This window comes from Elephas maximus, chromosome 5, assembly GCF_024166365.1.
Source record: "Elephas maximus indicus isolate mEleMax1 chromosome 5, mEleMax1 primary haplotype, whole genome shotgun sequence".
Classification (NCBI taxonomy): domain Eukaryota; kingdom Metazoa; phylum Chordata; class Mammalia; order Proboscidea; family Elephantidae; genus Elephas; species Elephas maximus.
In genome coordinates this window covers 104,768,546-104,793,545 of record NC_064823.1, presented here as the reverse complement: position 1 = coordinate 104,793,545, position 25,000 = coordinate 104,768,546, and the positions used below count along the sequence as shown (strand labels likewise).

Here is a 25,000-nt window from a genome sequence, read left to right as displayed (position 1 = left end):
TCCTCTTCACTTTCAGCAAGCAAGGGTGTGTCATCTGCATAACGCAGGTTGTTAATGAGCCTTTCTCCAGTCCTGATGCTGCATTCTTGCTCAGCATACAGATTGAATAAATATGGTGAAAGTAACAACCCTGATGCACAGCTTTCCTGACTTTAAACCACATACGACTGCCTCTTGATCTACGTACAGGTTCCTCATGAGCACAATTAAGTGTTCTAGAATTCCCATTCTTCGCAATGTTATCCATAATTTGTTATGGTCCACACAGTTGAATGCCTCTGCATAGTCAATAAAACACAGGTAAACATCTTTCTGGTATTCTCTGCATTCAGCCAGGATCCATCTGGCATCAGCAATGATATCCCTGGTTCCACGTCCTCTTCTGAATCGGGGCTTGAGTTTCCGGCAGTTCCTCATCGATATACTGCTGCAGCCTCTTTTGAATGATCTTCAGCAAAATTTTACTTGCATGTGATATTAATGATATTGTACAATAATTTCTGCATTCTGTTGGATCACCTTTCTTGGGACTAGGCATAAATATGGATCTCTTCCAGTCAGCTGGCCAGGTGGCTGTCTTCCAAATTTCTTGGCATACATGAGCGAGCACTTCCAGCACTGCATCTGTTCATTGAAACATCTCAGTTGATATTCCATAAGTTCCTAGAGCCTTGTTTTTTTGCCAGTGCCTTCTGTGCTACTTGGACTTCTTTCAGTACAGTCGATTCCTGATCATGTGCTACCTCCTGAAAAGGTTGAACGTTGACCAATTCTTTTTGGTTTAGGGACTCTGTGTATTCCTTCCATCTTCTCCTGATGCTTCCTGCATCGTTTAATATTTTCCCCATAATATCCTTCAGTATTGCAACTCAAGGCCTGAATTTTTTATTCAGTTCTTTCAGCTTGAGAAATGCCGAGTGTGTTTTTCCCTTTTGGCTTTCTAACTTCAGGTCTTTGCACATTTTATTATAATACTTTACTTTTCTTCTCGGGCCACCCTTTGAAATTTTCTGCTCAGCTCTTCTACTTCGTCAGTTCTTCCTTTCACTTTAGCTACTCGACATTCAAGTGCAATTTTTAGAGTCTCTTTTGACATCTGTTTTGGTCTGTTCTTTCTTTCTTGTCTTTTCAATGACCTCTTGCTTTCTTCATGGATGATGCCCTTGATGTCATTCCACAACTCGTCTGGTCTTTGGTCATTAGTGTTCAGCAGGTCAAATCTATTCTTGAGATGGTCTCTAAATTCAGGTGGGATATACTCAAGGTCATACTTTGGCTCCCGTTAACTTGTTCTAATTTTCTTCAGTTTCAACTTGACCTTGCATATGAGCAATTGATGGTCTGTTCCTCAGTTGGCCCCTGGCCTTGTTCTGACTGATGATATTGAGTTTTTCTATTGTCTCTCTCTACAGATGTAGTCAGTTTGATTCCTATGTATTCCATCTGATGAGGTCCACGTGTATAGTCACTGTTTATGTTGGTGAAAAAAGGTATTTGCAATTAAGAAGTTGTTGGTCTTGCAAAATTCTACCATGCGATCTTCGGCATTGTTTCTATCACCCGGGCCATGTTGTTGAGCTACCAATCCTTCTTCTTTGCTTTGAGATTTCACATTCCAATCACCAGTAATTATCAATGCATCTTGATTCCATGTTTGATCAATTTTGTACTGCAGAAGTTGGTAAAAGGTTCAATTCTTCATCTTTGGCTTTAGTGGTTGGTGTATAAATTTGAATAATGGCTGTATTAACTGCTCTTTCTTATAGGTGTATGGATATTATCCTCTCACTGATAGCATTGTACTCCAGGATAGATCTTGAAATGTTCTTTTTGACCATGAATGTAATGCCATTCCTCTTCAAGTTGTCATCCCTGACATAGTAGACCGTGTGATTGTTCCATTCAAAATGGCCAATATCAGTCCATTTCACTTCACTAATACCTAGGATATCGATGTTTATGTGTTCCATTTCATTTTTGACAATTTTCAATTTTCCTAGATTCATACTTCGTACGTTCTAGGTTCCTATTATTAATGGGTATTTGCAGCTGTTTCTTCTCATTTGAGTCGTGCCACATCAGCACATAAAGGTCCCAAAAGCTTGACTCCATCTATGTCATTAAGGTCGACTCTACTTTGAGGTGGCAACTCTTCACCAGTCGGATTTTGAGTGCCTTCCAACCTGAGGACCTCATCTCCCAGCACTGTTATCAGACAGTTTTCTGATGCTGTTCCTAAGGTTTTCACTGGCTAATTCTTTTCAGAAGTAGACCGCTGGGCCCTTCTTTCTAGTCTGTCCTAGTCTGGAAGCTCAGATGAAACCTGTCCTCCATGGGTGACCCTGCTGGTTTTTGAACACCGATGGCATAGCTTCCTGCATCACAGCAACACACAAGCCCCCACAGTACAACAAACTGATAGACGCATGGGGGATTATAATATTATAGATAATAATATTAATATGCCACTGCTATTATTTTTTTTTATTATTATAATTTACACTACTACTATTATTATTACTGCTCCTTTTCTCTTATTTTTCAATCTGATCATCTGGGAGTAGGGACAGGTGGACATCAAATCCTGGCTGGATGTTCCATCCAATAAGGAACATTTGGAAAAAATAATGGCAGAGGGTGATAAACTTCATGACTCGGTCAAGATTGGCTTATAAACAGGCCACCGACCCAACCATACCCTTTTTCATTCATGGGTAACAATATTCTGAGACCTTCCACCATTCTGAAATACTTTAGCTGGCTGGTATGGGATTGCAGCAGATCCGAGTTCAGTTTCTCACTCTACTACTTCTATCTGAGTGAGTTTCATCTCTAACAAGAGGGTAGTAATACCCACCTCATAGGGAGGTAATGAGGATTAAATGAGACAGTGAAAGTAAAGCTCTCAGCTTTATTTTTGTCATAGTCAGTGTTGGTTTTTATTATTATTGCCTAAGCCCACACAGCCAGGAGGTGCAAATCTAAGTCTTTTGTTTCTAAACCACATACTCTTTTTACCATACTGCCTGTAATTTACAGGAGCCCTGGTGCCACAGTATTTAAGATCTTGGCTGCTAATCAAAAGGGTCAAAAGGTCAGCAGTTCGAATCCACCAGCTGCTCCTTGGAAACCCTATGGGACAGTTCTGCTCTGTCCTGTAGGGTCGCTATAAGTCGAAATCAACTCGAAGGCAATGAGTTTGGCTTTTTGGTTTGCCTGAAATTTGGCAAATTAGGTGATATAATTTGGTAATTGCTCGTTCTAACTATTTTAGACTCAGACAGATAACAAGTACAGCTGCCCTGGGACCCTGCCTACTGTACTTTTGTAACTCAGTTCAGAGGCGACTTTCCCCCAGTGCTGGCTGTTCTCGTGCATTTGGTCACTGATAAAACCTCCAGTTGGTGCCGTTTTCTGGACAGGGCAAAGGGAGAAGTAGTACTCCCCTACTCCTGGGAATGCTGCCGCTGTGCCTGGCATCGTGGAAATGTACCTGGCTTGCCTTGTGGAGGGTGTTTAATTCTGCCTGCCACCTGTGAAGAGTCCACAGCCTCAAGGTGTATCCTTTCTCAGAGATGAGTTACCTTCCAAGATCTTGACCTCACCATCCAGTACAAGCCCAGACGTCCTTAAAGTTCAACCTCAACCAACAAATGTTGGGTTTCCAGTACAAGAAGGTACAAGGAGCCTTGGTGGCACAGTGGTTAAGAGCTATGGCTGCTAGCCAAAAGGTTGGCAGTTTGAATCCACCAGCCACTCCTTGGAAACCCTATGGGGCAGTCCTACTCTGTCCTATAGGGTCGCTGTGAGTCAGAATCGACTTGATGGCAGCAGGTCCGGTTTTTGGTTTTGAGTGGTACAAAAGGTTGGCAATCTGAGTCCACCCAGAGGCACCTTGAAAGAAAGCTCTGGTGATCTACTTCTGAAGGATCAACCATGGAAAACCCTATGAAGCACAGTTCTACTCTGACCCACATGGCACCACCATGAATCAGAATGGACTCAAGAGCAATGCATGAAACCCATCTGAATTGCCCTAACACAAATTTTCTCCCCCTTTCTCTGAAACCTAAAGCATTTGTAGTCAGTATCAGCCATTCTAGTCCTCTTCTACTCTTTGTTTTAGATGTGTATATCAATCTTTCAATTTGATTGTAATCTAAGAGAAACTCTTGCCTCTTGTTTCTAGATCTACGTGTTACTTAATAAATACTGGTTGAGCAGACTTACTGGGGTAAAACTGATAGCTCCAACTCATCTGGGGAAAGGTTCCTTCAATTAAAAATTTCTGTATTACCTTCAGTCCTAGATCCTCCACAAATAAATAACTGTCTTTGAGTTCTCTCAGTGATGGCTCAGAGCCAGGCTACGTGAGGATATGCTGTCTTATTCCTGCGGGACCCTTCATCTACCCAACTCCTTGGCTGAGTCCCAGCAGAAAAGGATAATGCTGGGAGGACTTTCTAATGAGACAGGAAATGTGGGTAGAGCGCCACAAGTCAGGAAGAACAGGAACCTGAATTGCCGAAAGAAATTTTATCATCCTAATAAAATGAAGCACATGATTTGCATTCCAGGTCCTTCAACTATACTATGGGAACCCGGGCATTTTCCCATGACAGTATTTTTATCCCTGATGGGGGAGCAGAAAGTGAGCAGACAGTTCAAGCAATGTCACAGGACAACATCCTGGGCAAAGTCAAAACTCTTCAGGTAAGAAGACAGCTTGAAATTGGAAGATCATAGCCTTTAGGAGGGGCCCAGCTACGGAGGGAAGTGGGAAGAAGCCCTCATTTGATCTTGAGTAGAGAATTGGGAGGTCCAGGGGTCACTGCTGGTGAGAATTTTTGCTTTCTTGAATCTGCCTCAGTTTTCTGCAAGCTTTCTGTCCACCATTGTACCCACCTGCATCACACACCCTCTCCTTTTATCTGAAATCATTTTCTCTTTTTTGACTGGACATATGAGAACAAGTACCCAGGAGAAGCTGCAGGACATCGATGAGAGGAAGAAGTTCCTAACCATTAAATGTTGACTGTATTTCCTGAATGCAGAGTTCATGTCAACAACATTCACTTTCCAAGCTTCCATAATTGGATAGTGAATGGTACAACTCTTAGTTCTCCTGTTGTTTTTGTAACCCTGGCTCCTCCTGAGCCACCTTGTTTTAGAGGAATATTACAAAGCTCTTAAACTTCCCTCGTTGTTCACCTTGCAGAGTGGGGCAGTTTTCTTATGTAAGATGAACACAACTGGTAACTCCTTAATAATAATGAGGATATAATATAATAAGTTCAAATCTGCCAGGCGCTCCTTGGAAACTCTATGGGGCAGTTCTACTCTGTCCTACAGGGTTGCTATGAGTCAGAATCGACTCGATGGCAGTGGATGGGTTTTTATAATAATTCTTCACTAAATGTGATTGGAATAACAGAGAATCCAAGAAAAGAAAGAGGGGCAGAAATGCTTCGGATCTGACTGTGTAGTTTTGCCTAATTGCTTGGCAGAATTCACTCACCCTAAAGAAGTACCTAAGCAAGTGTGTCTCTGAGATAGGTAAGCTAAGAGTCTATCCAAATTATGGATAGAGGGCCCCAGTTTGCTGATGTCCATCTGCCTGTAAGTCCATAATGACGAATGGATAAATGAGTGAATGAACAGGCAAAAAAAGAAAAAAAAAAAAAAAAAGGAGCAGCTGGCCTGAGTAGCTCCTGATACGATGAAACCTTGTAGTCAGAGAACAATTTCCATTTTCTTGGAGTGTTCTTGTTTCTTCTGAGCATTAGCTGTGTATACTGTGAGCTGTGTCTGGGCACATATTCTGTACGCACTCAGCTGAATATAGCATATGGCAAATGGGGAAATTGCCCAAACCACCCAAGCTTGCCTAGATCTTTCTATCTCCTGTAGCCCTATCCAAGGCCAGAGTTCTGCCCTCAGAGCCAACATAGGCTTCCTTCACATCCCAGTATCTCCTAAGAGGGCGCCTTTCTTGGTTCTAGCTGCCTGTGCTGTTATACTTTTTATAGACTCAGAAGAAAAAAACAAGCTATCACTTCTCATAGGTGGGAGAAGAGGGAAGGATGGTGGTGGACAAAGAAAACCTTGACAACTTCCTCCTTACCTTTCCTTCCTGAAGTCTTTTGAGTTCCGGGAATATCATTCCTAAGAAGTTCTGAACCCATAATAACTTCTTTCTGTGAGGAACGACTTAAAAGATTTCAGCCCTGTGACACAGCTGTATTTATGAGGGCTTTCTTGGAGCTCTTTAAAGGCTAGATAATACTCTGTTGTCTTCAGTGATATCTGCTGTGACAGACCATATGCTACTGCCACTCCAGGAAGTGGATATGGGGTTTGAAAACATATAATTCTGCAATGTTGAAAATACAGAAGCAATAAAAATATGTGAGTGCCTGTTATTTCTATTAGCAGTAAGGCACGGTTTTGAACAATCTGATGTCAGAATTAATGAAATGTAAAACTTGCCTAACTTCCCTGAAGCAACAATTCTATTAACACAGGAAGAGAAACTTGAGAAAAGAAGCATAACTATCCAGTTTGAATTCTCTCACTCTGGCAATATCGATTCATGTGAGGTTGGCCTATTTTTGGCATTTTACGCATGAATTCACAAGCCTCCTTCCAGCTCTATAGTTATAATAGTTATATATTTTTAAAATATAAAAGTCTTGGCTTTTTGAGGTGGGCAGTGGGGCCCATGACCATAGACAATGTGATTTTTGGAGTGACCTAAGATGTAACTGTATCACCCCCAAAAGACTGTGCTTTATTTTTCAGTCGACTAAGCAGTATGTTCCTGGTAAGTCGTAGAAACAGCAGTAACTTTGTTCACTTGCATGAATGCTTTGCATTTTTCCATGCCAAGGTTATGCTGGTACTGATGCTTAGTAAGCAGCATAAAAGACCGCCCCCTTGTAGACTCCAGCATGGAATGAGGGTGGTTAGTCGCATCAGAGGCATGTATGTTTTTTATGTCTGGAATTGTCTTTGTGTATACGTGTGTGTTTATTGAAAGAGAGAGACAGAGAGAATGGATAACACCTATTTGACATTAAATGATCCTTCCAAGATTAGCCACCATTATTACAACATTCTTCTGAAGTGAAATTTCTACTGGAATACCATTAAAAAAAAAAAAAGGAACAATTTTTCTCTGTGCCTGAAGAAACGTCCCGGCCCTGGTAATTCACAAAGGCCTGTGTAATCATGCGTGTGGAAAGGTTGCCCTCTAGTGTCTACACACGGTCAACCTCACCTAAAACGTCGCATCCAAGGTTAGAGTCTCTCTCCTGAATGGAGAATGACTGAATACAGTATAAATAAACTGGAATAAAGTGAATTTTTCTGAATAAAGTGAACCTTCCGCATTCCAGTATTTCTGTGGCAAATGATTGAACCTTTTAAAATTAATATTTTATTTTATTCGTGGTGAAAATATACATGGCAAAACCATCTCCCGTTCACCTATTTCTGGATGCAGTGATCAGTGTGACACTGGTTACATCCAATCAAACTTTTTAAAGGAAAAATTACATGCTGTCTTTTTTTCTGAGTATGAAAACAAAACATGTTCATGATGAGGAGCCCTGGTGGTGCTGTGGTTAAAGCAGTCTGCTGTGAACCAGAAGGTTGGCGGAGGTTCGAAACTGCCAGCTTCTCTGAGGGAGAAAGATGTGGCAGTCTGCTTCCATAAAGATTACAGCCCTGGAAACCCTACGGGGCAGTTCTGCTCTGTCCTATAGGGTCCCTAGGAGTTGGAATCGACTTGATGACAGTGAGCTTGGCTTCTTTTATTTATTGTTTTTCAAAACAAAATTTAATGTATGGGACAGAGACAAAAACAACCATGGCGTCCCTTTTGAGGACTCTGTACATAACAAGTCGGTTGCCCCCACAGCCAGTAGGATGAAGGTCATCTGAAGGCAAGAGGTAACACCAGACCTCTGCGGCCACCTGGGCATGTGGCTTTGGAGAAGGTTTTTTAACCTCTCCAAACCTCATCCTCCCCATCTAAAAAATAAAAAAAAAGGTGGGTGCATATGATAATTGAAGGGCCCCTGCAGTTATTTAGATCTGCCACCTATACAAAATCATTTTTCACCTGGTGTAGTGCAGAGTAGGAGCCCTGGTGGTGGTCAACGATTAAACACTTGGCTGCTAACTGAAAGGTTGGTGGTTCGAACCCACCCAGTGGCTCCATGAGAGAAAGACCTGATGATCTGCTCACATAAAGATTACAGCCAAGAGTAGCCTATGGGGCAGCTCTGCTCTGTCCCCTGGGGTCACTATGAGTCAGAATTGACTCAAGGGCACCCAGCAACAACACTGCAGAGTAGATCTGTAAACTTTGCACTTTGTTGTATTTGCACTAAAAAACCCATTGCCATCAAGTTGATTCCGACTCATAGCGACCCTACAGGACAAAGTAGAACTGCCCCGTAGAGTTTCCAAGGAGCGCCTGGCAGATTCGAACTGCCGACCTTTTGGTTAGCAGCCGTAGGACTTAACCAGGGTTTCCGTATTTGCACTAGAATGACCTTATTACTTACAGCTGCCCAGAATCATGTCACGGAGGGGGCCGGTTGATTTGAGATCCCATTTGCAGCTGGAAGGTATGTGCAGCTGATAAGACGACTCAGGGCTATCATAGTCTAGGCCTGCAGAGCATTTTTAGAATAATGCCAAACCTTTGTCAGGAAATGCTTAGTCTATTTATGTCATGGGCTGTTTGGCTTAGGCGGGAAAACCTCCATCCTCAGCTGCATTTTACTTTAAGATGCCAAAGTCCTCCTTTTGAGGATTTTGACACCTAACGCAACTGTCAAGGATGCAAAGAATAAACATCTGCTCTTAGCAACATCTTCATAGAGCAAACCAAAAAAACTCATTGCCATTGAGTAGATTGCAATTCGTAACCACCCTATAGGGCAGAGTAGAACTGCCCCAAAGAGTTTCCAAAGCTGTAAGCCTTTACAGGAGCAGACTGCCACATCTTGCTCCCCCAGAGAAGCTCATGGATTTGAATCGCTGAATTTTTGGTTAGCAGCCAAGTGCTTAACCACTGTGCCACCAGAGCGGATGTCTTTAAATCAGTATGCTAGTTCTTTTTCTTTTTGTTAAACTCCTTTTACCTATGAGAGCATCTAGAGTTTGCTCAAGAAGACAGTGACAATTTTTCTTGTGCTTGTAAGGTCTTATAGACGTAGTTTGAAGAATGACTATTAGAAAATCTGAGAAAAACTAACCCCTCGCGGTGTGAGAGCTGTGGAATATGATATGCTTTGAATTCCCACGCCATAAAAAAAAAAAAAAACCTTATAAATATGGATGTGCATTCCTATAACATCACTCTCCAGGCATTCCATATTACAACAAAATGGCCCAATTTGAACGAATAAAATATAGTTCCCTTCAGCTCACATTCCGATCTCAACAGTAACTCCATTCATAGCCGCAAGCCACGTGGACTGTCAGGATGGGCAGGAGTCTGCACTCTCCGCTCTGACTGTGATTGCAGCGTGTACAAAGACACAGCCCGTGAGTGCTGAAAACCACCGTGCTGCAGGGGTTGTTTATCTCTGAAAACTCAAGGGCGAGCTCATCTTCACAGACTGGTCTTCACTGATTGCTTTTGTCACAGTTCCTTCTATGACAATGCCTGAATTGGGCAGGATTCAAGTAACAAAAAAGCATCCCCCCCTTTTTTTTTCTTTTTCCCATTCTACATTTAGCCAGTATTCAGTTCACATAGCTACCTGAGATTGCCAAACAGGCTTTAGCAGTAACCTTTTAATTGTCAGTAAATAGCACAAAATGTCCCAACAGCCCAGTCTCCTTCCTGTCCCCTGAAGGAAGTGTTTGGAGCAGGAACTGAAGGAGTGGGAGAACCTGTGGGCGAGAGCCTCTTGTCCTCAGGCTCCTGAGGGTCAGTGTTCTCAGCCTTGTTGGACTAAGTCCTGCCCTTGTCTTGGTCCCTCTCTCATCCCTGACAGCCACAGGGTGTCTGGGAGGACTGCCCTTTGTCTGGGTAGGTAGTCTGCATTCCTAAACCTCGGCCATCATTTCGTTGATGACCTGGGTCCTCCCCTCCGCCATTTCAGTGCCTCCTTCTAAGCTCGCTAACCGCTAGTTTGGATTTCTTTTCCCTGGGGAAATTTTAAATCAGCTCCTTTTAAGATTCACATTTTGGTTCTAAAAGGCAGCGGCAGCATTGTTTCTTTTGCCAGGATGAACGTATCTGAAATAAATCAACCCTTATATATAACACACATTCTCATTCTGTCTCTTCTTCTCTCCCTCCCCCCACCGCCTCCAGCTGGTTTTAACTGCCATCAAGTCTACAGCCCTTCCTGGCCCCTTCACTGTCTTCTTCCCCTCTGCCCCCTGCCCCTTCTTCTTAATTTGCCTCTTTAGCACTGTACTTCTTTTCTTAATGTTACTCTTCTGCATTTCCCAGGTCTGTTTCATATACCTTATTTTTCCTGTTCTTATTCCATCTATTCCCTTTTCCATTTTCTCTCTCTCTCTTTTTTTTTTCCATTGGCAACCATCTTTGGAGTTGTTTTTTTTTTTTTTTCTTGTGGAATGTGATGACATTTTGCCATATTCCTTTGTGTCTCTGAAGCATTAGTGTGGATCAACGTCAAAGTTGTAAAAAGGGTCCTAATGAAGTCCATTCTGTTTTGTGATGGTGGCAGAAATCCTACTTCAATGGTGTTAGAGAGTTAGGGCAGTTTCTCCTTGGGAGCATACTGCAGAATTATTCTTCCCAGGTACAAGCAGGAGACATACCCTCATGTCACTCATTCTAGGCCACTGGGAAATGGCAGACCCCAACGACAGAAAGTCTGCAGTCTAAGGGATGTTACATCCTTTCAGCTCTTGGCCAACACTCTTAGAGAAGGAATCAACAGACCAAGGCTGAGCTGGGCATCCCCATGGGAACTCCTGTTAAGGTTTTCACCTGAGACACAGGAATTGGTCCCACCTCTTCTGCCCAGTGTCCTATTCCTCCCCTACAAATGTGTTATCTCAGGGCAGCAGAGTAAGATGGGCCTGTAGCTTTGTGACTCCGTGTCCTCTTGTCTGACTCCATCAGCTGTTCTAATTGTGCTTGCTTATTGATCTGCGTAGAGTAGATACTAACTGCTGCTTCCTGCCTGACTTGTTTTTAGAAGACACCCTTGTCCAGCCTTCTTCCCGCATCCTGTCAGGCTGCTTAGACTGTACTCCACTGGCTGAACACAGGCTTTGCTGTGTGCTCCTTCCCTGATGCAGGAGGGAGCCTTGCCAAGCATGCACCTGACTTGGCATGCTGTGGGGCCCACGGTGCCAGGAGGGAGTCTAGGGTTCATCTCCCTGTGTCTGTGCAGTCTCACTGTCCACCATGCAAGACTAAGGGGGATTTGGGCAACAGTGGGTGGATTTGGCTCCACTGAGTTTAAAGGGAGAGGGGGCATTTCTCTCAAGGGATTTCCCTGCTCAGGAACTACATAAGAAATTTAAGATGCTGCATCATCTCTTTATTTCTGCCTGAGTAAGAAGGAAGTGGAGTGGCTGGGTGACATAAGCACTTAAGTGCTCAGCTATTAACCGAAGGGTTGGTGGATTGAACCTACTCAGGTGCTTTGGAAGAAAGCCCTGGCAATCTGCTTCTGAAAGGTCACAGCCATGAAAACCCTATGGAGCGTAGTTCTGCTGTGTGACACCTGGGGTTGCCATGAGTTAGAATCAGCTCACTGGCAACTGGTTTAAGAAGGAGGTACAGTGTCAAATTTATGAGGACCAGGGAGTACAATGAAAATAACACCGAATGTGCTTTTAGAAGACCTGGGTTCAGGTTCCTTACGGGGGCCACTCATTCTTTCCATAAACTTGAGCCAGTCACCTCTCCTCACTGAACCTTTGGGTTTTTTGTTTTTACAAAGTGAGGGGGTTGGATTAGGTGGTTGCTAAGGCTTTTTGCAACTCTTTGGAGTTAAATATTAACCAGATTAAAGATAAATACCAGAGGAAAAAAGTTTAAAGCATAAAAGGACTGTGAAACCTAAGTACATGGATATAGAGCAGTGGTTTTCAACTGGGGGTGATTTTTCCCCCCAGGGGATATTGGGCAGGGTCTGGAGACCTTTCTGTTTGTCCCAACTTCTGAAAGGTGGGTTATTACTGGCATAAGTGGGTAGAGGCCAGGGATGCCGCGAAGCATCCTGCAATGCACAGGACAGCACCCACAACAAAGAATTATCTGCTCCAAAGTGTCAGTTGTGCCCAAATTGAGAAATTCCGATCTAGATAAAAGCAGTAATCTGTATGATTGTGAATATATTCAAATCAGTACCCTCTCAAGTGGCCACAGCCCCCTTTTTCTTCTTCAATGTCATTCATTTTCTCCACCACAGTCTGTCAAATAGTTTGCCCCGTCCTCTCCTTTACCGATTGTATTGACATACTTTTCTCCAGGGAATATTTCTCCTTGTCTAATCTGGCCTTTCTCTTATTCCAAGTAGTATTTATCTTCCTGATTTCTCCTCCCTGTTTCCTCCTCCTTTCACCCTATTCTTTTAGCTACCACCCCACCAGCAATCAATCTTTCCTTGGCTCTTTTCTCCTGCCTACTTCTCTGTCCTTCCCTGCTTGATTCCTCTGTCCCCTGTTTCACAGTGGGCAGCTGTAACAAGGCAAAGAGGAAGTCCTAATGTTGGGACAAGATCTTTCCTGTCCCTTCCATGATTCCAGCATTGCTTGTGGAAAGACGTGCTGGGTGCTGGGGCCGTCTTCACCTTGGCAGCAATACCCACTGGGACCAGAACATGATTTTCTTGGGCCCAAGAGAGATGAAGGCCTAAGAAAGAGAACGAGGGCTCTCTCTGGGATGGAGCCTTATGCTAGGGGCTGGTGAGGAAGGTTGTCAAGGTATGACTAGTCAGGGGGAATGTGTCCAAAAGGCATTGGAGTGTCTTCTTGTTGCAGCAGCCATAGGGTCTTGATTTACCCCAGTGGTTCCTGCATTTCATGTAACTGTTTCCTAGATAATTTTCTGTACTTTTAAAAGGCTTTTTATATAAATAAATCTACAGGTTAAACAAAAAAAAAAATTTTGTAATAACATATATCCCAATATTGGGTTTAGAAACGTGGTCTCTGTACCCACTGGAAGATGTTGACATCTCCATGTAAGAGGTGGCTGGGTGAAGAGCTCATGGCTCAAAGGAGGTGGAAAGAAAAAGAATGTGCAAAACAGATTAACTCATTACAGGACTGTGTTATTTATAGGCATGGTGGTTGGTCTAGAAATCATTTGTGCACAGGATATACTTCAGTGCCTACTAGATATGCTGGGGAACCTAGCTGTGGTTATTATTGTACTGCTTCACTGCCTCAGAATGTCTTTCCTTTGTTTCTTTCCAGCAACAGTTGGGCAAGAACATCAAATTTGGGCAGCCACCACCCAGTGCCATTCCCATGAAGAAGGCACACGGTGGAGAGGCTAGCTTAGAAGAGGATGTGTTCCTGACCAGTCCCATGGAAATTGTGACTCAGCAGGACATCGTCCTCTCAGACACCAAGAACAAAGTAAGTCTCCTCTGGGGAATGATCTGGTTTCTAATAAGTCAGGGAGGATATTGGACAGTAGACAGGACATCCAGTAGCCCTGGGGTCTGCAGTAGAGTGAATAAGGCAGGAGAAGCTTTTCTAATGAGGAGCCCAGGGCTGGCGGGCGCTCCACGGGCAGAGTGCCCTCCACAAAGAGGATTCTTTGACAGTTGCCCTGATCTTCATTTGGGCCAACATGAGGGTGAAGGGGCAAGATGGGAGGAGACACGAGCCTTTGCACACGCTCTTCCCAGTGTCTTCCATTTTCCCTCACAACCCTGGCCCCACTCCCCAGTCTGCATCATCTCCTCGATGCCTTTGGCATGTGTCCCTAGCACTTGTTATACATCTACAGGCCATCCGTGTCCCTGTCCATGGAACTGTTTTCTCTCCATCTCTATAAACTTTGAGCTCCTTGAGGACAGCTGGATCTGACACATCTATGTCTCCGCATGACTTAGCCAGTGCCTACGAAGTAGCCCTGAGTAATTATTAGTTGAGTTCAACTAATTTAAAGGGAAATGAAAATAGAAAGAAGTAGGGGTTCAGTGATACAGAACATATCAAACAGGCCAGCTTGAAGGCCACTTAGACTGGACAGAAAGTCAAATCTAAGCACTGTCCTATGTTATATAAAGACCCTTCTATGTGTGGTGCAGAGAAGGTAAGCAGACATTTTTGCTCTGGAAATGAAGATACGACCCTTTTGTAAAAATTGGCAATACAAGACAGAAAGTATGCTGTTGTCATTAGGTACTGTGAAGTCAACTTTGACAAACGTGAGAGAGTAGAACTGCCCCCTAGAGTTTTCTTGGCTGTAATCTTCACTGAAGCAGATTGCCAGGTCTTTTTCCCATGAAACCATTGGATGGGTTTAAACCTCCAGCCTTTCAATTCACAGCTTAGTACTTAACCATTTGGGCTACCAGGGCTCCTTATAGAAAGTATACCCATTGCTGTCGAGTCGATTCTGACTCATAGTGACCCTATAGGACAGTAGAACTGCCTCATAGGGTTTCCAAGGAGCAGCTGGTGGATTCAAACTGCTGACCTTTTAGTTAGCAGCTCAATCCTTAACCATTGCACCACTAGGGTTCCTATAGAAAGTACAGTGGGCATTAAAAGAGGTATAGTTACTTGGTGTTCCAAGGCCATGCCTCAGTGACTGCAGTGTGAATCTCCATCCTGGTGCTTGGCTTTCCCTCATCTATGCTTTTGCCTCTTCCCTAGTCTTTCACCTTCTCAGCTCAGCCCTTTGCATGTAGCGTTGGCAGGGTTTTCTTTTCTTCTTACCTACTGGTTACAAGTGCGAGGTCCAGCAGGTGAAGGGGGTGAAGGCAGCTGGCAGACTGAAACCTCTGAGGTTGGAAACATTGTGTATAGCCCATCCCTATTCTCTGGAAGGTGGTCATTGAGCAGATCCTCAAATTCTCTCAGGCAGAGGAGAAAAGACTCAAGGACTGAGCCTGGAGTTTGCCCAGGTGAGGAAGCTGTATTGCACTTGGGGAATAGGATAGTGCACTCTGGGTTTCAGGTAGCCCTTGTGGAGTTTGGACCTTAGCAAAGTCTCCACCATGACTCCTGCTGGCTCTTCAAAGCAGGCTGCACCCTGGTGTGGAGGTGGAAGGGTGGCTCTGCCCAGGCACCCACGGCGTTTGGTCATTTTCCCAGAACTTCCTGTTCCAACGTTTGACTTGAGTGCTCTCTTTACTCTTCCAGTCCAGTGGCACGCCAAGTTTTGTCAGTCCTTTGAATCTACGTGGAGCTGCAAGTGAGATGGAAGAGAAGGTAATATGATTTGAACGTACTTACTTAGTTTCCTTCCTTTAACTTCTATTTTTCCTTTTGGTGGTGATCTACTGTCTCACTCTCCATTTATAAATACTGCATCCATACCTTACTTTAAATTCCTTCAAAAACAACCTTGTGGCGGAGGTAGATGTTGCAATGAAACTGCTGGAACTAAACTCTGCTCTGAAAAGTAGCCACACCCACAGCTTCCGTGTGTGTGGTGTCCTAGAGATCGGTATTTTCCTAAATGTATCACGTGCTTCAAGACACTGTTAAGCCATTGTTATGGATTGAATTGTGTTCCCTCAAAATATGTGTGTCAACTTGGCTAGTCCATGATTCCCAGTATTGCGTGATTGTCTACCATTTTGTCATCTGATGTGTTTTTCCCTAAAAAACCCATTGCTGTTGAGTTGATTCCAACTCATAATGACCCTATAAGACAGAGTAGAACTGCCTCATAGGGTTTCCAGAGAGCAGCTGGTGAATTTGAACTGCTGGCCTGTTGGTTAGCAGCCTTAGCTCTTCCTTTGTACTGTAAATTCTACCTCTATGATGTTAATGAGGTGGGATTAAGAGCAGTTATGCTAATGAGGCAGGACAATCTGCAAGATTAGGTTGTGTCTTAAGTCAGACTCTTTTGAAATATAAAAGAGAGAAGAGAGCAGGGAGACATAGGGACCTCATACTACCAAGAAAGCAGCGCCAGGAGCAGAGCATGTCCTTTGGACCCAGGATCTCTGTGCTGACAAACTCCTTGACCGGGGAAGATTGATGACAAGGACCTTCCAGAGCCGATGGAGAGAGAAAGCCTCCCCCTGGAGCTGGCACCCAGAATTCAAACTTCTAGCCTACTAGACTGAGAGAATAAATTTCTCTTTGTTAAAGCCATCCACGTGTGGTATTTCTGTTATAGCAGCTCTAGATAATTAAGACAGCCATTGAAAAAGGCATTCCAGAACATCTGAAGATACACAGGTCTCTAAGGAGGAGACTCCCCTTCTATTTAGAGATCTCATCCCCCGCCTCCCAAAAAAAAACCTTTAGTATTTTTTACCTTTAGCATTTTTTTTTTAACTTTTCTGTGTTCCTTCTAAATGGGGACTTTACCTGAGGAGTCTGGGGAACCCTGTGGAGGCTCTTCTGCACCTCTTCTGTAGAAGCTGATCTGTTTCTGTGAGAACTTTTGTTCTACACAGCCATCCAGATGTCCTTCTGATGTCTGGCAGATGGCACAGTGAGCAGTGTCTGCCCCCAAGTCTTCTGAAGCTGTGGCTCAAGACAGTGCCACTTGCTTTCTCATGAAACTAGAAATAGAACTACCCTATGATCCGGCAATACACCATGGAGGTGGGGCCAAGACAGCGGAATAATCAGATGCTCCCTGTGGTCCCTCTTACAGCAAAGACCCCAAAAAACAAGTGAATTGATTATATATGACAATCTAGGAGCCCTGATCATCAAACACAGAGTTGAGGAGTCAGACACAGCAGCAGAGGGAAGGAGAGACAGCTCAGAAGCCGCAAAGCAGTGTCGGTCATGAGATAGCCAGCACCCTGTGGGCTGGGTCACCCAGCCACATGTGGGCTGAGGTGAGCAGTAGTGCTCGGTATGTGTTTCACCACGTCAGTAGAGACCAGGCAGCAGAGAGTCTGCACAAGCCTCCGGAGCCGGGGGGAAGCTGCACTTGACCTGCAAAAGTTAAGTGCAAGCATCTAACCTACCGTGTGGGGTCAAAATAACGCCTCCCCCTCCTAGACTTTCACAACAAGGAAGTGCCACTCTCTCCTCACCCGCCCCCTACCCAGCTCTGCTCCAACATCGTTCCGGCAGTATTTGACAACTGCCATGTGCCCTAAGCCAGAACTAAGGGCTATCTGCGCCAAAACCAGTCTCACAGCTTTAGAAAAAAAAAAAAAAAATCCCAAGCCCCCTAAGCTGAGAACTCAGGACTATCCATGCCCAAACCAATCTCGAGGCTTTAAAAAATTGCTGTGCCCCCTAAGCTGGGAACTCAGGGAAAACACTACCCCTTTGCCTAGGTACTGGCATAAGGGGTCCATGGACTTGTAACACCCTTCACCCCTGCCTAGACCTGTGTGGGCCAGTTCAACAGTGTAGGCCCTCATTACCATAGAACAACAGGGCATATACCTGAAGCCTATTTTCAACTGCAGCAGCCAAGATTCCTGACATTTGACACCGCCCTGGCCATTAAAAGGGTCTTCATCCACCCGCCTCAGGGGCTTGAGGGCTGGTGGCATTACCTATTCTGTCTAGCCACCCAAGACACAGGTCCAAGAATGAGTGGTGCCTCCCTGTCCTTACAGCCAACAGCATTGGGTGCTGAAAGTCTGGCTGCAAAACCCACCCACCTACTTGCTCTAGGGGACAAGGACATGCCTTTCACCCAGGTACTCAGGGGCAGCCATCAGCCCCCTGCCTTCCTCAGCACATAGCTTCCACTGCAACCAGATTACTGTGCCTCTCCACACAGCCCTACCCATCTAGGACTGTAGGTGAACGTCTGCACCACACAGTGACCAATGACTAGGACACCTGAGCTGAATCCACACAAGAAAACTGAACAGACTCCTGGGCTCACACACCTAGTAGCTGCTCTAACCACCTGCTGATGTGAGAGCTTCAAAGACGCCAGTAACCAAAGTAGTTCACACGTCCAGCCTACTTGGGTATATCAAAACAAAGAAAAAAGCTAGGACACAGTAAGCAAACATACAATAAATAAATATAATAACTTACTGATGGCTCAGAGAGAACAGTCAATATCAAATCACATAAAGAAGCAGGTCAAGATGGCTCCAGCAAGTGACCAAAACAAAGAACCAGGAAACCTTCCGGAGGAAGATAAGGTCTTGGAATTACTGGAGGGAGAATTCAAAAGAATTCAAAACAGCTCTTCAAGAGATCAGGAGGGAGATCAGGCAAAACTCAGATCAAGCCAAGGAACACACAGACAAAGCAATAGGGGAATTCAGGAGAACAATACAAGAACAGAACAACAAATGTAACAGGCTGCTAGAAACCATAGTGAGACAGCAACTAGAAATCCAAAAGATTAGCAATAAAATTTCAGAATTAGACAACCCAATAGAAGGTCATAGGAGCAGAATTGAGGCAGTGGAAGTCAGAATTAGTGAGATTGAAGATAAATCCCTTGACACTAATTTATTTGAGGAAAAATCAGATAAAATAATTTAAAAATGAAGAAACTCTAAGAATTATGTGGGACACTATCAGAAGGAAACACCTGCAAGTGATCAAAGTACTAGAACAAGGGGGACAACAGAAAATACAGAGAGAATTGCTAAAAATTTGCTGGCAGAAAACTTCCCTGATATCAGTAAAGAGAAGATATCTATCCAAGAAGCTCCTCAAACCCCATGCAGGGTAGATTCCAAAAGAAAGTCACCAAGACATATTATAATCAAACTTGCCAAAATCAAAGATAAGAGAGAATCTTAAAAGTGGCTAGGAATAAACAAAAAGTCACCTACAAAGGACAGTAAATACGACTAAGCTCTGACTACTTAGCAGAAACCATGCAGGCAAGAAGGCAATGGGATGACATATATAAAGCCTTGAAGGAAAAGAATTGCCAGCCAAGAATTATATATCCAGCAAAACTGTCTTTCAAATACAATGGCAAAATTAGGGTGTTTCCAGATGAACAGAAGTTAAGGGAGTTTGTAAAAACCAAACCAAAGTTATAAGAAATGTTAAAGGCTCTCCAGCTAGAGAACCAACAATATCAGATAATAGTCCAAGACTACCACACAGGACAGAACAACCAGATATCAACCCAGATAGGAAAGTTGCAAAAATAAGTCAAAGCTAAAAGACTGAAAATAGAGAAACAGAGATGTCAGTATGTAAATGATGAAAAAATTAAAACAGAGGGACTAAATAGTGTAGTCATAGATCTTCCATATGGACAGGAAGATAAGGCAATATCAGGAAATAAAAGATTGGTTTAAACTTAGAAAAATAGAAATAAATTTTAAGGTAACCACAAGGGAAACTAACAAATCTATCATCAAAATAAAAAAAGAAGAAAAACATAAAAACTCAGTGAACACAAAATCAGCAATAAGGAAAAAGATGAAATGAAGATACATAAAGAAAAATGACTCAGCACAGAAAATTAAATGGAACAAAGAAACTCTCAACACCACAAAAAAAAAAAAAAAATGACAGCAGTAAACTCATACCTATCAATAATTACACTGAATGTAAATGGACTAAATGTACCAATAAATAGAGAGTGACAGAATTGATTTAAAAAACACAATCAGTCTATATGCTGCCTACAAGAGACACGCCTTAGACTCAAAGACACAAACAAAAACTCAAAGGATAGAAAAAATATATCAAGAAAACAACAACCAAAAAAGAGCAGGAGTGGCAATATTAATCTCTGACAAAATAGACTTTAAAGCAAAATCTACCACAAAGGATAAGGAAGGACACTATATAATGATTAAAGGGTCAATATACCAGGAGGACATAACCATAATAAATATATATGCACCCAACAACAGGGCTCCAAAATACATAAAGCAAACTCTAACAACATTGAAAAGAGAAATAGACAGCTCCACAATAATTGTAGGAGACTTCAACACACCACTTACAGTGAAGGACAGAACATCTAGAAAGAAACTCCATAAAGACAAGGAAGATCTAAATCAGCCAACTTGACCTCCTAGACATATACAGAGTACTCTACACGACAGCAGCCAAGTATACATTCTTTTCCAACGCTCATGGAACATTCTCAAAATAGACCTCATATTAGGCCACAAAGCAAGCCTTAACAGAATAAAAAACACTGAAATATTACAAAGCATTTTTTCTGACCATGAAGCCATAAAAGTAGAAATCAGTAACAGGAATAACAGGAATTAAAAAAAAAAAGGAATAAAAAGGGAAAAAATCAAGTTCATGGAAACTGAACAACACCTTGCTCAAAAACTACTGAGTTATAGAAGAAATCAAGGATGGAATAAAGAAATTCACAGAAGCAAATGAGAAAGAAAACACATCTTACCAGAACCTTTGGGACACAGCAAAAGCAGTGCTCAGAGGTCAATTTATAGAAATAAATACACACATCCAAAAAGAAGAAAGGGCCAAAATCAAAACATTAACCCTACAACTTGAACAAATAAAAAGAGAGCAACAAAAGAAGCCCTCAGGCACCGGAAGGAAGAAAATGATTAAGACTAGAGAAGAAATAAAGTAGAAAAACAGTTGAAAGAGTCAGCAAGACCAAAAGTTGGTTCTTTGAAAAGATCAACAAAATCAATAAACCATTGGCCAAGCTGACAAAAGAAAAACACAAGAGGAAACAAATAACCTGAATAAGAAATGAAACGGGCAATATCACAATAAAAATAAGAAGAATCATAACAGAATACTGTGAAAATCTGTACTCCAACAAATTTAAAAACCTAGAGAAAATGGGCAGATTTCTAGACACATATTACCTACCTAAACTAACACAAATTGAAGTAGACAAACTAAATAACCCATAACAGAGGAGAGATTGAAGAGGTAAAAAAAAAAAAAAAAAAACTCCCAACAACAGCAACAAAAACCCTGGACCTGATGGCTTCACTGGAGAATTCTATCAAACTTTCAGAGAACAGTTAACACCAGTACTACCAAAGGTATTTCAGAGCATAGAAAAGGAAGAGCATTGTATGAAGCCAGCATAACCCTGATACCAAAGCCAGGTAAAGACACCACAAAAAAAAAAGAATAACAAACCAATACCCCTCATGACCATAGACTCAAAAATCCTCAACAAAATTCTAGCCAATAGAATTCAACAACATATCAAAAAAATAACTCATCATGACCGAGTGGACTTCATACCAGGTATGCCAGGATGGTTCAACATTAGAAAAACAATCAGTGTTATCCATCACATAAATAAAACAAAAGATAAGAACCACATGATCTTATCAATCAATGCAGGAAAGGCATTTAAGGCATTTGACAAAGTCCAACACCCATTCCTGTTAATTAGAGAAAAAGAAAAAAAAATTTCCTGTTAAATACCCTTAGCAAAATAGGAATAGTATGTATAAAATAAACAAAAAAAAGCACAACAACAACAACCCATTGCCATCAAGTCAATTCCCATTCATAGCAACCCTATAGGACAGAGTAGAACTGCCCCATAGAGTTTCCAAGGAGCGCCTGGCGGATTTGAACTGCTGACCTTTTGGTTAGCAGCCGTAGCACTTAACCACTACACCATCAGGGTTTCCAGCATTTAACCATTTGCACCACCAGGTAAATGCCAATTAGGTATGTATAAATATAAATATGTGGGTGCAGGCACATATAGTCATTGAAGACTCAAATACGAATACTCCTCAGACATAACCAAACAGCTTCCAACATTGATTTTCTGGATTTGAAGGCTTAGGACTACAGTCTCATGGGACAACTCAGTCAATTGGCATAACATAGTTCACAAAAGTCATGATCTACATCGTGGTGAAGTGAGTAGAGTCTGGGGGTCTTAAAAGTTTGTGAGTGGCTATCTAAGACACAACTATGTGCCTCGACTTGCCAGGAGCAAAACAGTAAGAAGGTAACCAAAAGCTCAGAGTAGAAACAAGTCTACAGGAGCCACAACCTCATCTACCCAGAGAACAGAAGAACTAGATGGTACCCGGCTACCACCACTGACCCTTCTGACCAGGGCCACAATAGTTGGTCCTGGATCGAATGGGAGAAAAATTTGGAACAGAACTTAAATCCTTATTAGGAAAAAAAAAAAAGCCCTACACACTGCAACAGCAGAGAAGAGGATACCCTGATACTATCATCCTGAGACAGTCTTTAAACCTAGAACCAAGCCTATCCCCAGAGATCACCTTCAAGCGAAATAGCAGAGTGCCACACAAAATAAGGGATATTACACGTAAGATCGGTTCCCTACTTAACAACTATCACTGTGAGACCAAAACGTCAGCAATTTCTCGAAAGCAAAGATGAGAAGATAAGGGGGCAGAGAAACTAGAGTACTGGAAATGAAACAAACAGAACACAGTTAAAGAGAATGTTGACACATTGTGATAAATGTAACTAATGTCACTGAACAATTTGTGTGGGAATTGTCAAATGGGAACCTAACTTGCTATGTAAACTTTCACCAAAAACTCAATAAAACATTATTAAAAAAAAAAAAAAAAAGACAGTGCCACTGCTCCAACAATAAAGAGGCCCAGCTGTGATAACTCAAATGAAACGTATTTAAATCTCAGCTTCAGGTACTTATCTCTGTCTTCAGTCTGTCACATTTGGCTTTAGCTCCTTTTATTCGTGCAGCTATGAAGGGATGGAAATGTTTAACTCACCTCTTTTCAAAAATAGGTCATAATTTGACACCAGTTGTAAAGATTGTCATAAATAAATGAGAGCTAGAAGGCCAAAGGCTGGAATTGTTTTTCCACATTTCTGGGCTTGTCATAAATCAATACTTACTGAGTGTCCATTTTGCTCCAGGAGCTAGCTTGGTCTTTTATCTTTTGTGCATAAATTTGGAAGGTAATTGCAAAATGCAAGCCCTTCAGCCAAACCCTATTGATTCTACTCTTACAGCATGAACACAAACAAATGAACCCTGCCGCCTGCTAATGCTGCCATGTGTCCTGCAGAGCTGCCAGCACAGGCAGGCAGGGCTGTGAACGCCCCCTGCTGCCCATTGGTGTTGTGTGGTGGTGGTGTGTGGCCAGGAGCCCTTCCCTCGCTACTTGCCTGTGAATTCATTCTCTATAGTTTCAGGCCTCTTGCCAGCTTATTCTCTGTGGCCGCTGGGTTCAGGCTGAGCTATGGTCTCTCCAACTTTCTAAATCTGTACTCCTGAGGGTCTGAGGCTGCAGTTTTCTAATGATTGCATCTATACAACAGAACTGCAGGCTGAAGAATTGCTCTCGCCTACGTGCACATTTTTGCGCTTTGTTTATTCACTGGGGTCCTCCATCTTTTAGCTTCTCAGTGCACTCAGTGCTCTGTGGCTTTGGAGTGATTGTGCTAAAACATTTTTCTTATTAAAACTTTCATGTTCTAGTCACAGATGTCATACTTTATTTCTCCTTATTCTTTCAATAACTATTTATTGAATACATACCAAGGAGTTGCTACTAGGGCATAAAAGGGACTGATACAAAGATGAAAAATACAAATGGTCTTCTTTTAAGGGATTAAAGCTCTGTCCAGGAGATGAGGCATGTACACACGGTGTCCACGGCAGTGGGAAAGGCTCTTCGAGTTCTAGAGTTCTTGGCATAGAGACGATCCTAGTCCAGGGATCAGCAAACCACTAAATATCTTAGACTTTGCAGGGCCACAGTGTCGCAGATACACAACTACTCAACTTGCATTGTAGCATAAAAGCAACCAAGGACAATGTACGCACCAGTAAAGCGTTACTTTACCAAACAGATCAAGAGCAAGATGTGGTCCCCTGATCTAGTTTAAGGGGGCAGTGGTGGTTCAGTGGTAGAATTCCCACCTTCTTTTTTTTATTATCAGGAGACCCAGATTGGATTCCCAGCCAACGCGCCTCATGTGCAGCCACCACCAGCCTGTCAGTGAAGGCTTGAGTGTTGCTATGATGCTGAGCAGGGTTCAGTGGAGCTTCCAGGCTGACAGACTAGGAAGAAAGGCCTGGCAATCTCCTTTCTTAAATCAGCTAATGAGAACCCTGTCAAACACAACATGTTCAATCTGCAGTCCATCATGGAATGGCCCAGGACCAGGCAGCATTTTGTTCTGTTGTGCATGGCTTTTAAGGCAGCTAACAACAACACGACAATGATCTATTCTAACCCCATATCATTCAGAGTAGGAAACTTAGGCCCTGAAAGGTTAAATAACCTTTACAAGTTACTACAAGTAGTCATTGGCAGAACAAGTATTGAAAGTCGGGTCCTTTAACTCTAAGACCAGAGCTCATTTCACTATACCTTACGATCCCTCTCTGCTCCTGACATTGTCTGGGCCAGACAGGGCATGGCACAGGCTAGAACAAGTACTATCACTCTAGGGCACCCTGCAAGTTGCCTTCTGATTCTGGCTGACTTTATCTTTCAACCTCCACTCTAGGTTGCTCCAGTTAAACCGTCTCGGCCAAAAAGGCATTTCTCTTCTGCCGGCACCATTGAAAGTGTCAACTTAGATGCCATCCCCCTGGCCATTGCTCGCCTGGACAACAGTGCCGCCAAGCACAAACTGGCCATTAAGCCAAAAAAACAAAGGGTGTCAAAGAAGCACAGGCGACTTGCACCGGTATGTACAGCCCTGCCCTCGCTGACCAGGCAGATGTCCATGCTCCCAGGCACTAGCTCTACCCCAGAGGGTTGGTATTGTGGTGGACCCATAGAAGGAACTAGGTCTCTCCCCACTGGGAACTTGTGTGTGGCAGTGTACAAGGGTAAGCAGGACATTGACTTTCTAGAGCCTTTTCTGATGTATTGCCCTATGGTAGGCTGGAGGACCACAGAGGGAGAGGCTGCCCTTTGAGGGGCTCTGAGTTTGATTTGCAAGAGAA

The 25,000-nt window shown here is 43.0% G+C and overlaps 1 protein-coding gene across 3 annotated transcripts in view; it reads left to right on the top strand.

The window, feature by feature from the left end:
* CRACD (capping protein inhibiting regulator of actin dynamics) overlaps positions 1-25,000 on the top strand; it is a 329,883-nt gene that overhangs the window by 283,521 nt on the left and 21,362 nt on the right. The window contains exons 4-7 of one of the 3 annotated variants that reach the window (XM_049886221.1): positions 4,578-4,713; positions 13,432-13,596; positions 15,337-15,405; positions 24,556-24,738. In XM_049886221.1, the coding sequence (XP_049742178.1) occupies positions 4,594-4,713; positions 13,432-13,596; positions 15,337-15,405; positions 24,556-24,738 (537 nt within the window). In that variant the 5' untranslated portion in view covers positions 4,578-4,593. The remainder of the gene's footprint in view (positions 1-4,577; positions 4,714-13,431; positions 13,597-15,336; positions 15,406-24,555; positions 24,739-25,000) is intronic. The other 2 variants (XM_049886223.1, XM_049886222.1) reach the window with 2 other exon arrangements.